Source organism: Anomaloglossus baeobatrachus, chromosome 5, assembly GCF_048569485.1.
Source record: "Anomaloglossus baeobatrachus isolate aAnoBae1 chromosome 5, aAnoBae1.hap1, whole genome shotgun sequence".
Lineage (NCBI taxonomy): Eukaryota > Metazoa > Chordata > Amphibia > Anura > Aromobatidae > Anomaloglossus > Anomaloglossus baeobatrachus.
This window is the reverse complement of record NC_134357.1, coordinates 426,894,238-426,909,490: the sequence shown is the minus strand read 5'-3', so window position 1 is coordinate 426,909,490 and position 15,253 is coordinate 426,894,238. Positions and strand designations below refer to the sequence as shown.

Genomic DNA, 15,253 nt, shown 5'->3' with positions numbered 1-15,253 from the left:
GAGCACCCGGGCATGGTAAAGGCCCCTTTACACACTGCAACATCGCTAGCGATATCGCTGTAACATCACCAGTTTTGTGACGTAATAGCGACCTCCCCAGCGTCATTGCAGTGTGTGACACGCATCAGCGACCTGGCCCCCGTTGTGAGGTCGCTAATCGCTACAAGTTGTTCAGGACCATTCTTTGGTCCTTTGTTTCCCACTGCGCAGCATGTATCGGTGTGTTTGACACCGTTACAACAACATCGTTAGAGACCCAGCGAGGTTGTTCTGCATGTCCGTATCGCTGCTGCGTTGTTGGCCAGATCTGCCTGTTTGACAGCTCACCAGCGACTGTTAGAAACTTTCCAGCGATCACGGACAGGTTGAGATCGCTGGTGGGACCGCTAGAAAGTCTCAGTGTGTAAAGGGGCCTTAAGGCTCGCTTATCACTAATCATGATGTATCCCAAGGGCTCATTCAGACGACAGTATAAATTGTACATGTGCTATCCGATGGTTTTTTGCATACACTTAGCACAGGCTCACAGTATTATATAGCTAACACTCGGCTCTAAGAGCCGGGATAGGAGACAACGCCAATCGTGAACATTTAACCTCTTAGAAGCTGAAGGATTTTTAGAGGCCTATTAAAGCCTAAAAGATTGTATGTCAGATTAGCAGAAACAGACATTACATAGGTAGTAAGGTATATTACATAAGTGTTTAAAAGCATGTATAAAAGGGAAAAAACAAAAGCAAAATCCTTTTCATGTAAAAAGTGAGGGTTTTTCTGGTTAAAAATATAAAATGTATGAAAAGTGCACAGTGTTGCTTTTAAAAAAACTACAAAAAGGATCTAAGAATGTGCAAGAAAATGGCATCAATGAAAAATACGCATAGAACCGCAACAAAAAACAACACACTAAGTGCTCTATCGATGGACATATCAAAATGTTATGAGTTTAGAATCCAAGAACACAAAAGCACATTATTTAAAAATAAAGTATTGTTAGTAGAAAAAAGCTGATTAGGCATCACTGTAAATTTAAAGGAAAGAAAAGTTATATTGTCGTTTGTATTACACTGTTAATGTTGTAAAATAAATAAAAAATGGCAAAGTCACTTTGAAAAATAAAAAAAAGGGTTACAATTTTTGTAATACAATTTTAAGAAAATCAAAACAAAAAAAGACACAAAACAGTGGTCGTTATGTACTAGTCAATTATTTTCATAATATATTTTTATTAATTGGGAGGTAGTTTACGTTGCTTTATATCGTTTCGCGTTCTACAATTCTGTCTTTTTTTATATTTTTTTTACTGTAGTATATTCACTTTTGTTTTTATACTTTTTGATGCTGTTATATTGAATTTCATTATTTATTTATTTCGTAGTCATTCACTCTGAAGATTAGGATCTAGAAAGTCTTCTTCAGTGTCACTCAAGTGTCACATACACACACGGCATGAAAAATTCCCAATCAGCCAGCAGATCTATTTTAAGTCCCCCTCCTTTTCTTAGCAGGCCGCCCCTGTTCTCCACTAGTTCTGCACTGCTCTGAGAAGTAGCCATTGAGCGGAGCTGCGATTGGGGTTTATTTTTGGAACAGCTGGGATGCAATAGCCTTGTTAGGTCTGTTCTAACATTCACTCATCTGCAGCCCTCACACACTGTGAGCCGGGGACTCTGCCCTGCTCCTGCCTGGGCAGTAAGAGGGAGTCTTGCCGCGAAAGGGGAGGGGGGTTCATATCCAGGACCACCGGGATGATATCATGATCAATAAGTGCCAAATAATGCAAGGATATGGACGGACTGCTGGGCAATTTAACCCTTTCCAAACTTTGATACAACTCAGGCTGAAGATATCCAATCAGATTCCCCATCTCTACACCGTGAGAACTAGCACAGGATTCCCAGCAACTATCCCATACAAGCTTTATTATAAGGCTTCGTAACACCCCTCCAAATCCTGTGCTCTGTTCATGAGAATCTTTAATCTCATGTCGCCCACAGTGCTAAATTATTTAGATTCGTGTTAATTTAATTTTTAATTTAGAAAAAAATAATTACTAATTTAATTTTTTATTTTTGGACACAGAAGGTACAATGAGCGGCGGTCGGTTTGACTTTGATGATGGAGGAGCTTACTGCGGCGGGTGGGAAGGTGGGAAAGCCCATGGTCATGGTATCTGCACAGGGCCAAAAGGCCAGGGCGAATACTCTGGATCTTGGAATTATGGATTCGAGGTGGTAGGGATCTACACCTGGCCCAGTGGTAATACCTACGAAGGATACTGGTCGCAAGGGAAAAGACATGGCTTAGGTATTGAAACAAAAGGACACTGGGTGTACAAGGGTGAATGGACTCATGGATTTAAAGGAAGGTATGGAGTCCGTCAGAGTATGACCAGTGGAGCCAAATATGAAGGAACGTGGCAGAGTGGACTACAAGATGGATATGGTACTGAAACATATGCAGATGGAGGTAAGTGATTAAAGATGAATAAACTGTAAATGGGAAAGGAGCTGGATTACAGATTTCAGCAGAACATCTCTGGCAGCTTATGTTCTAATTATCCCGATTTTGCTATTAATTGTAATATAGACCCTAATGTATAGTAAGTGACGAAGAAACCGTGGAGCACTGTGTCTGGTCCTGTGCACAGTGATGATACCGTTCTGTCTGTGAGTCCTGTTTTATACTGGTAATGGTCTATATTAATCCTATGGAGAAAGTTAGGATGGCTGACGACAAGATGTCAACCACAACTTATTTCTTGGGCAATAATAAGTTAATAGGTAAAATCCAACCTGTTCAATTTCTCTTTGGTTGAGAGTCAGGAAGCCTCCTTAGATATTACATGATCAGCAAATCCCAAATATATCTGTGCGATGTACCAATGTCTACTTACAATAGTGAGCTCCAAGAGACAGCAGAACTTCCATACTACAGGTAGACGTGCACCAATGGTTACAAATACCACTCATAGTTGGCCCCTGTTCAGTCGGCCAATCGTTCACTAAGCCAACAGCCACATAGCCCAGACTACTTCTTTCTGAAGGCTGCACAGAATATGGACAATTGCTCTCTACATATTCGTGCTTGGAAAGTAAGAACAGAAATGTAGGTTAAAGAAAGTGGGGTTTTTTGGATTCCACCTTAACCACTGTCCACCAAAAGTACTTATGTTGCATTAGATGAATGGACAGAAGCATGGGAAACAAGTGACAAAAAACATTTAACCTTTTTGTTGGCAATCAAATTTGGTTTCCTTGTCTCATTATATCCCCAAATAGTCATCAATATGTGATATTATTGATATTTTTAATAGCTAAATGTCTATGAGCACATTGGCCAATACTTGACATATAGGTCAATTGGCCATCAGACTTGGAAATATTTAATTGTTTAAGGATATCATCCAATAGTCAATCGAAGTTGATCAAACAACAAAACTTTACTGTCTATACAGCTAGAAGACACTAACCTTTATAATAAGTATCCTACAGATTGCATGGGATCTAGGTTTACCACATCAGTCTTCAGCATCCACTCAGATATCATACTTGTCATAAGGGACTTGAAATAAATTCCCGTGTGTTCTCCATGGCTGAATTTTTCGTCTAACAAACACAAAACTATTTATAACTTATACTTTCCATGAGCTTCTATTAAGCAAAGCTGTATGGGGTTGTTCAGTGAAAATAAGTACTCGCCTATCCATTGGATGTCAAACTTATTGATTATGGGGGGTCCCACTGCTGGGACCTGCACCAATCGGCATAATAGAGCACTTTTATCCCCATTAGAATGGAGACGAAGTGTTCAAGCTTGACCATCTCATTCATTCCCTATGGCTCTGCCAAGCGCTGCAACCATATAGAGAATGAATGGAGCGGCGGTCAGGCATCCGACCTGCCACTCTTTTTTTAAAATGGGGACAAAAGTGTTCATTTGGGGAAATAAATTCCTAGTTCCGCTGATCAGTAAAGGTGACAACTGTTGGGCCCCCACAATTAGTAGGTTATCACCTATACTGTGGTTAGATGTTCACTCATTTTCATTGGACAACTCCCTTAATTCTCCTGGGAAGTTGTATACAATCTATACTGGACATCTTGTGGAGCAGTATTTAACCAAGTAATTTTCTGTAATGTGTCTATAGCACCAACATATAACGGCTGTTTTTGTATAGTCTTTAGGAGTTGCCAAGCAATGAATCTCCACCTTGACTTTCTCCAGCTATTGTAAAAAATGACCACTTCTAACCAGTGGTAATTAATTAGGAGTTTTGCAACAGTTGATTGAAGAAAATTGATCTGGACTAAATATTATCACTCAGGATGAGTCCAATAACCAAAGTTAGCAGCATCTGAAACAAACCCAAACGGTTGTTTACTATAAACATTACCAAAATCCATTGATAACCCTTTGGGTCTGAGCATGTGCACTAAAATTAAGATGTTGAAACTAAGTGTGCTGAGACATTTTATCCAGTTGAAGTTCTTTGAGTGGATCTGTAAAAGCAGAGGACATGTCCGATTTTCTCCAAGTAGTGGTCATTGCCTGTGTGCTGGTGGACCCAACAGACTGGATGGAAAATGGTTGGTACTTCTTGGGCATACCAATTTGTGATCTCCAAGAAGCCACAGGAAACCATAAATATTTTTTAGGGCAAATAGAACTGATGTGGAAAGTCTTGTTCAAAAATGCAAAGATAGTATGAGCTGGTCCTTAAGCTTAGCTACATTAGGACTCCTGGAATTCAGGAGAATAGACGGCAGAGTCTCCATCAGTTATGGCTTATAAGCCAATCATTCCACTTCAGACTCACTAACATTTGACTAGTTATACATTATGTGCTCCCCATCCTCTGAATGTCTTCTTATTATGACAAATTTATTGTGGGGATCCTTGAGCTGATATGTCTACCAGTTCATACAATGAAAAGGGTACAGTCACTTTGAATGCAACTGACTGCGATCATATTGAAATGGGGCATACTGCTACCACCTCTAGTAAATGGAGTGAAAGGGGGAAGAAGGTTCTCAGACCCAAGATTGGTGGGGGTCTTGACCCTCAGACTCTTTCTTTATACAGGTCCACATCAAGCACATTTTGTAGACTGGTAATGTTGAACCCGAACGGTACCTTGTTGAAGTCTTTAAATGCAAACTTCTATACTTGAGACATGTTTTTACGCCAGTGACTGGTCTTATCCTATTTCGACACATGCAGGTGCCAAACAAAATGCCACTAGTAATTGGCAATACAGCTTTTCAAACAGGTACGGAGTCCTACAGTATGTCTAAGGACATGGACTCAACCTCCCAGCCAGAGGTGTAATTTGAAGCTCCAAGTCCCAGATGAAAAATCTATTACAGCCCCCTCCCGAGACTTTTGAGATGTCATATTTTCTTACATGGCAGAGTGGTCACCTCAAGCAGTAGGGTCCTGGCAACTGCAACTTCAACACATCAAAAAGCTACACCCATGATTTCAGAAATGTCGATTTTTTTTAACAATGTGTTCCTATTGCTCCACCATCTGTGGAGAGGAGTTGTCCTCTTGAGCACTTGTCTCACAGCATAAGAAGGTGCACGACAATTGAGGAACTACAGGTTGGAGACCCCTGCTCTAACGTATATACCCAATATTCAGATTTATATAGATGATTCAATGATGAAAAGTGAATATCCCTTCTTCCTATTATAAATAGGAGATATTTTGCCCTACACTTTATAATCAGTCAACAGAAATATCAAGTCACTGCTCAGACTATTCAGGGGATCATTTGACCCGAAATGAGCTGGTTCAGCGTTATACAGTGGGGTCCTGTAGGATATTATTTCTACCGCTATGTGTTACAGTATGGGGTGTGGCAACATGATATGTCTGGAGTACTGAGCATAATTCTGACACTTTATATTTATAATTTGTGTAATGTTAAGTATATGGAGAGCGCCGTCCAATTAATATGGTCATCTGCGAGTTCTAATTCTTGGACACCATCACCCCGGTGAAGTATGTTGGTGTCTGATGGACTTCTGACCAGAACTAAATTTAGAACAATGGTCCTTGTGTACATTAGAAAAATTCTCTATACAATTGTTGGCCGGGCCAAGGCTGAGGAATAAGTGGTGCGTTATTTTTGAAGAAAGGCTGCTTGAATAATACGTAGGCGGAATGAAGGAGGGATTGTTCTCCGAGCTTGTACTAATTGGCAGGACTTCAATAATGGTCAGTGCAGCCATTTCATAGAGCTGGTCCCATAACCATACTCCAAATACGAGCTGTGAATGGCTCATTGTCTATTAATGCATCATGCCATTGTTACTGGAGGTATGAGAGGATTATTATTATTTATAGTAATGGTGACTATTATTATTGTGCAGTTGTCATCTGAAAATTCACCGTAAACTACTTCTGCAATACTACTGTAATACTCCTGATACTATCCAACCATTACTACTGAAACAACCAAAACCACTGATTGAGTCACCATTGCTACCATACTACTATTACCAATACAATACCTCCAGCACTACTTCCAGCACCAACAATATCGGTAATACTACTACCACCACCTCCATTACTATTATAGTACCACAATACTACTACTAGTATCACCACTACTTCCATACGTCTACTCCTACAATTTCTGCTACTATTTCTAATATACTACTACTTTTACTTTTATTAAAACTACTGCTATATTACACTACTACTACTACTGCTCCTATTGCTACACTACAAATACCACTACTATCTATGCTACTACTATCAACACCACTACTTTTATACTATTACTGCTCCTAAGTCTATGTCCGCACTTTGCGTCAATTTAGTTGCAGTTCTAAACGCATCCTCTGGCAGAAATTGCTTTTGCCAAAGTTGCTTTTGGCCACAGAAACGCGATAAATACGCATGCATTTTTACCGCATTTTAGCCGCGTTTTTAGTGCTTTTTACATGCTTTTCCATTGCATAAAGACAGATGCGTTTTGAACATAAAGACACTGCTAAATAAAGTTTTAACATACAAACACTACGAAAAAAGGAAAAAAAATGAAAACAAATATAATTTTATAAATCATGACCAAAATAGTTTTATTTAATATAATTATAGCCGTTTTATACTATTTTTGGCTAAAATAACAATAAAGTAATATTTTTCATTAATTTAATTGTCGGACTATGTGAGTGTGTAAAGGGACATATCATTCCATTATTTTGATGTCAGAAACGCATGCTTCCTGCAGCTAAAAAGCAGGTAAAACGCTGGAAATTTGATGGTTGTTGCTTTTTGCAACTTCTCATTGACTTCAATGTTAGCAAAACGCAGCCCAAATGGCAAAAACAATTGACATGCTGCTTCTTTGAACGCTGAGTTTTTGCCCCAAATTATGCAAATTAAACGCAGCGTTTTAAACTGCAAAGTGCGCACTAGAAATCCCCATTTCCCATAGACTTTGCGTGAAAATCAAAACGCATGCATTTTGGCATGAAAACGCTGCAGTTCAAAACGCTGCGTAAACGCAGGTAAAAACGCAACGTGCGCACATATCCTAATACTACAGCTACCACAATCACTATTAGGCCACATTCACACTTTCAGTTTTTGTTAAGTTTTTTTTGTAAACCAAAATCAGGAGTGGAATAATCAGAGGAAAGGTATAATAGAAACACGTCACCACTTCTACTATTTTCACGCACTGATGGTTTTGGCTTACAAATACTGAGGTAAAATACTGACCATATCCTGAACGTGTGAATGTAGCCTTATTTTAAAACCACTTTCACTACTACTATCACCATTACCAACACTTTACCACTTTTATACTATTAATCTTACTCCTAATACTATTCTACCACTATTATTACCAGCGCCTTCACTAATACTCCTAAAATGATTACTACTATTACTATCAATACCACCATTAGTACTGCTATACCCCTACTCCTGCCCTTATTACTGTTGTACCACTGTTGCTATCATCCCAATTACTACTAACACACCTGCTACTCCCAAACCACTACTACTAATACTATACTACCAAGACAACCAGCACCACCACTATGTCTATACTTATAGCAGTCATTTACTACTACTAGTACTGCTTTTAATTCTATACTACTACTGTCAATACTAGCACCAGTATAACTACTATTACCATGATTACTTTTACTACTACTAATATTACTACTCATACTACTCCCATAGTAATACTGCTACTCCTAATACTATTCCACAACTATTACTTCCACTAGGAGCACCACTACCACAATTATTACTGCTATTATACTATTGCTTCCTAACTATACAATACTCCAAGACCACTACCACTACTAATGCCGCCACCACCACCACTACTACTACTATACTACTACTCCTACACTACTACCGCTCCCAATACTTTACTTTCACTACCACTACTTTGGCCTGTGGCTCCGCTGCGCAACATGGCACAGGCAGAAAGCCGAGACCAGGAGAGTCTTGTACTGTAGTGAATGGTAGGTGGCACTTCTTCATGGATGGTGGGGTGGGGGAGGGGAGTGTCACTCTAAAGGCTGCTTTACACCAGACAATCTATCGTGCGATAGATCGTCGGGGTCACGGTTTCTGTGACGCACATCCGGCATCGCTGGCGATGCCGGCCTGTGTGACACCTCCTAGCGACGCAGTATCGCTCACAAATCGTGAGTCGGGTACTGCTCACTAGGTTCTATAATATTGTTTAATTTAGTTGATCATCGTTTCCGTGGTAGTACACGCCGCTCCGTGTGACACAGCGAGGTCGCACGAGAGGTAAGTATGTGTGACGGGGGTTACTAACTTTGTGCGCCACGGGCAGCGATTTGCCCGTGACGCAAAAAGGACAGGGGCGGGTACGATCGATTGTGAAATCACACAATCGGTCGTACCGTGTAAAGCAGCCTTAAGGCTGGAGTCACACTTGCGATTGGAAAATCGGACCGATTCTCATGCTAGAAAGTAGCATGAGCTCTGTCCGAGTGTTGATTCGTGTGCAATGCAACTGAAATGCGATTCTGTGATTTTTCTCTAGATTGTAGTCCGTGTGCAATCCGTGTGTGATCCGTATGTGATCCGTTTTTTTTCTCAGCAGCTATGTCATCTGCCATTCAGGCCTGCTACATGGCCGCTGACAGCAGACACAGACAGAGTCACGCGATCAGAATGAACTCGGATAAACTTCACCCGACTTCATTGTCATCCTGCGGCTCTGTCTGTGTTTCGTGGCCTTATTTTCCCCTGAGTGACAGAAGTGATCTGCATGATCAGCGGTGCCGTCACTGAGGTTACCCGCCGCCACAGCTGAAGTCCTCCACCTGAGATCTGTGGCCGTGGGTAACCTGAGTGACGTCATCGCTGATAGCGCGACTCACTTCAGTTGCTGCGGGGAGCTCACAGAGAGCGGTCGTGGTCTGTGGCCGCTCTCTGTCAACTTCCGATGTAGTAGAGCTGAAAGCGTCGTGGGACCTCTGTGGATTACGTCGGACTTGGCAGGGTATTTGGGGACTTTAATAAAGTGGTGAAAGAGGGTGGGTTTTTTTTTCATTTATTCCAAATAAAGGATTTTTGGGTGTATGTGTTTATTTTCTTTATCTTACAGGTTAATCATGGAAGGTATCTTGGGGAGATGCCTGCCATGATTAACCTAGGACTTAGTGGCAGCTATGGGCTGCTGCCATTAATTCCTTATTACCTTGATTGCCACTGCACCAAGGAAATTCGGGATGAGTCGGGTACAGTCCCGGGACTGTCACATCTAATGGATGCGGCAATTCCGGGCGGCTGCTGGCTGATATTTTTAGGGTGGGGGGCTCCCCATAACGTGGGGCTCCCTATCCTGACAATACCAGCCTCCAGCCATATGGCTTTACCCTGGCTGGTATGAAAATTGAGGGGGACCGCACGCCGTTTTTTAAAAATTATTTATTTATTTTACTGCACGATATAGACCCGCCCACTGGCAGCTGTGATTGGTTGCAGTGAGACAGCTGTCACTCATCGTGAGGGCGTGTCTGACTGCAACCAATCATAGGCGCCGGTGGGCGGGGAAAGCAGTGAATATGTGATGGAATAATGAGCTGCTTGCTTTTTCAAAAGAGGAAAAGCCACCGGAGTTTTGTGACAGCTGTGCAGCACCGCGCTGGTGATCGGGGATCGGTGAGTATGAGAGACGGGGTGGGAGAGACCGACAGAGAGAGAATAGAGACCGAGACGGAGAGACCGACTGACAGAGATAGTGACTGACCGACATCGACAGACCTCACTCATTTCAAGTGTTCTCTGCAACATGCGATCAATGTATTTAGAAAAACGCATGTCACTAGGATGGTGTGTATGCCGTCCGTGTGACATCCGTTTTTTTTCTCGCACCCATAGACTTTCATTGGAGTGACTCACACGAGAAACTCTAAAAATTGCAGCATGCTGTGATTTTTTTCTCAGTCCGATTTGAGCTGAGAATAAAATAGCAGATCGGAGCTGCCTCATTGATAAACACTGGTCCGAGTGCAATGCGAGATTTTCTTGCATTGCACTCGTGCGAGTTAATCGCAAGTGTGACGCCGGCCTTACTGGGACCCTTGCAGATCATATACATTGATAGTTTTAACTAGGAGCAGCTATAAAAGTTCAATCATAGCAAATCTCTCTTACAAACAAAAGTCATACACATCTTGGATTTTGTGCTAAAATATAAGGAAACATTCCTGGATTTTAGGAATCATTCATAGGTCATAACTGTGTGATCTGGGTGTCCAAAGAAAGTTCGGAAAGGTGGTGCAGGTCTGGCCCAAGCAATGAAATGTTCTGTTGGTGACCGATCTAGCACCTGACACGGCTATATGGGTGATAAAGTACTATGAATGAGAGGGGCCAGCCCTGCGGTGGTCATGCTGGTTGAAACCGTATATATCATACATTCATAGTTTGGCCTTATGAAGTCTATCAAAGTTCTATCAGGATAAAACCATTTAAACAAAAAAAATATATATAAGTTCATGTCCTGTACTAATATGGCTCTTACTAGACTGAAAAAAAGGGTATCATGGAGTACTGACTTTTGTATGTACTATTTTACCTGAAAATTCTCGTATGTTGACTATTGAGGTGGCGACCAAACTAAGTTAATTTAATAGAATCTAACATGAAACGTGTCCCCCTTTGGTGCTTTTCCAATTACTTTTATACCTAAATGTGAGTATTAGCATTTACAAATCATTTTTTCGATTGGTTTTCATGAAGAATTTTGCATTGTTTGTATACCTCTATAGCCTCTTTGTGGCACTGTCTACTCCTGACTGCATAATGAGTGAAGCCCGCTACACACGCTTCAATATATCTCACAATCCGTCGTTGGGGTCAAGTTGTAAGTGACGCACATCCGGCATCGTTTGTGAGGTATCTGCGTGTGACATCTACTTGCGATCAGGATTGAACGCAAAACCGTTGATCGCAAACACATCGTATCATTCTCTAGAATCGAGCGTTTTGTTGCACGAACCTAGTGAATTGTAACGTGTGACATCCCTCATACGATTTTGGTGTCTGATGCTATGTGCGCAGGTGTGCGCTCTGCACCGCAGCTTAAAAAAGGTCCGCTTCAGAGCGCAGCTGTAAAGCTGCGTTCTGAAGCACCTCACAATGTCTGTCATTCACTAATCTCTGTCAGTCCGTCACTATCTCTGTCCCTCACTCTCTGTCCATGTCAGTCTATCCCCCTCTCTAATATACTCACCGATCCCCGGCGCTGCACGGCATTCACACTGCTCCGGCGGCTTTTACTGTTTTGAAAAAGCCGGCCGCCCATTAAACAATCTCGTATTCCCTGCTTTCCCCGCCCACCGGCGCCTATGATTGGTTACAGTGAGACACGCCCCCACTCTGAGTGACAGCTGTCACACTGCACCCAATCACAGCAGCCGGTGGGCGTGTCTATACTGTGTATTGAAATAAATAATTAAATAATTTAAAAAAACGGCGTGCGGTTCCCCCCAATTTTAAAACCAGCCAGATAAAGCCATACGGCTGAAGGCTGGTATTCTCAGGATGGGGAGCTCCACGTTATGGGGAGCCCCCCAGCCTAACAATATCAGCCAACAGCCGCCCAGAATTGCCGCATACATTATATGCGACAGTTCTGGGACTGTACCCGGCTCTTCCCGATTTGCCCTGGTGCGTTGGCAAATTGGGGTAATAAGGAGTTATTGGAAGCCCATAGCTGCCAATAAGTCCTAGATTAATCATGTCAGGCGTCTATGAGACACCCTCCATGATTAATCTGTTAATTACAGTAAATAAACACACACACCCGAAAAAATCCTTTATTATAAATAAAAACACAAACATATACCCTGGTTCACCACTTTAATCAGCCCCAAAAAGCCCTCCTTGTCCGGCGTAATCCAGGATGGTCCAGCGTCGCATCCAGCGCTGCTGCATGGAGGTGACATGAGCTGCAGCACACACAGCTGCTCCGGTCACCTCCACGCAGGTAATGAACACAGCCGCGCGATCGGCTGAGCTGTCACTGAGGTTACCCGCTGTCACTGGATCCAGCGGTGGATGCAGCGGTGGCCGCGGGTAACCTCAGTGACAGGTCAGCTGATCGCGCTACTCACCTCCGCTCCGGTCAGCTCCAGTCTGCAACTGAGGTGAGTAGCGCGATCAGCTGAGCTGTCACTGAGGTTACCCGCGGCCACCGCTGCATCCACCGCTGGATCCAGTGACAGCGGGTAACCTCAGTGACAGCTCAGCTGATTGCGCGGCTGTCTTAATTTGCTGTGTGGAGGTGACCGGAGCGGCTGTGTCTTCTGCAGCTCCGGTCACCTCCATGCAGCAGCGCTGGATGCGACGCTGGACCATCCTGGATTACGCCGGACAAGGAGGGCTTTTTGGGGCTGATTAAAGTGGTGAACCAGGGTATATGTTTGTGTTTTTATTTATAATAAAGGATTTTTTCGGGTGTGTGTGTTTATTTACTGTAATTAACAGATTAATCATGGAGGGTGTCTCATAGATGCCTGACATGATTAATCTAGGACTTATTGGCAGCTATGGGCTTCCAATAACTCCTTATTACCCCGATTTGCCAACGCACCAGGGCAAATCGGGAAGAGCCGGGTACAGTCCCAGAACTGTCGCATATAATGTATGCGGCAATTCTGGGCGGCTGTTGGCTGATATTGTTAGGCTGGGGGGCTCCCCATAACGTGGAGCTCCCCATCCTGAGAATACCAGCCTTCAGCCGTATGGCTTTATCTGGCTGGTTTTAAAATTGGGGGGAACCGCACGCCGTTTTTTTTAATTATTTAATTATTTATTTCAATACACAGTATAGACATGCCCACCGGCTGCTGTGATTGGGTGCAGTGTGACAGCTGTCACTCAGAGTGGGGGCGTGTCTCACTGTAACCAATCATAGGCGCCGGTGGGCGGGGAAAGCAGGGAATACGAGATTGTTTAATGGGCGGCCGGCTTTTTCAAAACAGTAAAAGCCGCCGGAGCAGTGTGAATGCCGTGCAGCGCCGGGAATCGGGGATTGGTGAGTATATGAGAGAGGGCTGCTAACTTCAGTAATTTAGGAGATTAGCGGTCACCGGTGAGTCCTTCACAGGTGACCGCTAATCAGGACGCGACACAGACAGAGCCGCAGCATGACCGTGAAGTCGGGTTAAGTTCACCCGAATTCATTCTGACAGTGCGGCTCTGTCTGTGTCTGCTGTCATCTGCCATTCAGCTCTGCTACATGGCTGTCTGTGTCTGCTGTCAGCGGCCATGTAGCAGAGCTGAATGGCAGATGACATAGTGAAAACGCATCCCTACACATTACACACGCTTGGCAAGTCAATAAATAAAAAAAAAAAAAAGGTGCCCAATGCATACGTCACAGAACACATGATCTAAAGGATCGCACATAACATTGATCAATTTAACATAGACTACTAACGCTCGTGTGACAGCAAATGAACGACCAACGTGAAATCTCATAAGATCCCATATGCAACCTGGGCGTGTCACATCGCAAATGCGATTGTACAACTAATTGCAACGTGTAAAGTGGGCTTAACTTGAGAATACGACAGCGAGCTTGTTTTGAAAGTCTCAGCTCTTATCTTTTCTATCTGTCTTCTTCTGAGCTCTTCTCAGATTGCGTTACGACCACAAAAAATATCAAGGTTGAATATGCAGAGAAAGAAAGAGCCTGTATAAGCCAAATGGTGCAAAATTTTTAAAGAAACCCAATGGCAAAATGTATTTTAACCCCAAGTGCAGTTAAATAAAAAAAATAAAAAATGCCCACCACTTTAATAAATTTATTTTAGATATTTCAATGGAAAAAGAGGATAAAATTGTTTTTTTTGTGTGTTTTGTCTTCTTATCTTCAGGAACCTACCAGGGTCAGTTTGGAAATGGTATCAGAGAGGGTTACGGTGTACGTCAGAGTGTCCCATATGGAATGGCTGCAGTTGTCCGAAATCCTTTACGCACCTCCCTGACTTCCCTTCGGAGTGAGCACAGCAATGGAACATTGGCCCAGCACGATGCCATGTCGGCTTCCCCAGATAATATAGTGTCACCAACCATCACAAGAGGTGGCTTTGCCCTTTCACTTTATGCAGATGCTGAAGCCCTAAAAGCACAAAAGACAGGTTTTTTCAGAAGAGGTTCCCTGCTAGGTAAGCTTAGAAAATCTGATTCTAAGACATCACTTTCATCTCAAAGAAGTAAGCTGAGTTTCTTGAAGAGTGTTAGCGGTATGAGCTCTGGAGCTAGTGATGCCACATCTACTGTAAGTTTTGGAGATGGGGCTGAACCAGAAGAATTTCCACCAGTTGAGGCCGACATTGATGCCACCACCACTGAAAACTACATGGGCGAATGGAAGAAAGACAAAAGATCTGGCTTTGGAATCAGCGAGCGCTCCAGCGGGCTCAAGTATGAAGGAGAATGGTTGGACAACCTGAGGCATGGCTATGGTTGTACCACTTTTCCAGATGGCACAAAGGAGGAAGGGAAGTATAGGAACAATGTTTTCATTAAAGGAATGAAGAAAAGAGTGATCCCCCTAAAGAGCGCGAAGATCAGGCAGAAAGTAGACAGAAGTATAGAAGGAGCAATGAGAGCTGCTGCCATAGCTAAACAGAAATCAGAGATTGCTGCATCCAGGTAAGATAACATGGAAGATATAACTTTTTCTTCATATATGTATTGGAAAAATAATGATATACTAGATAACTCT

General features: G+C 42.7%; 1 protein-coding gene across 1 annotated transcript in view; it reads left to right on the top strand.

The window, feature by feature from the left end:
- The first annotated feature begins 1,556 nt into the window (after positions 1-1,556).
- The window catches only part of JPH2 (junctophilin 2), a 108,594-nt gene continuing 94,897 nt past the window's right edge, over positions 1,557-15,253 (top strand). Inside the window, exons 1-2 of the mRNA XM_075350345.1 lie at positions 1,557-2,466; positions 14,400-15,180. Of these exons, the coding sequence (XP_075206460.1) occupies positions 2,088-2,466; positions 14,400-15,180 (1,160 nt within the window). The 5' untranslated portion in view covers positions 1,557-2,087. The remainder of the gene's footprint in view (positions 2,467-14,399; positions 15,181-15,253) is intronic.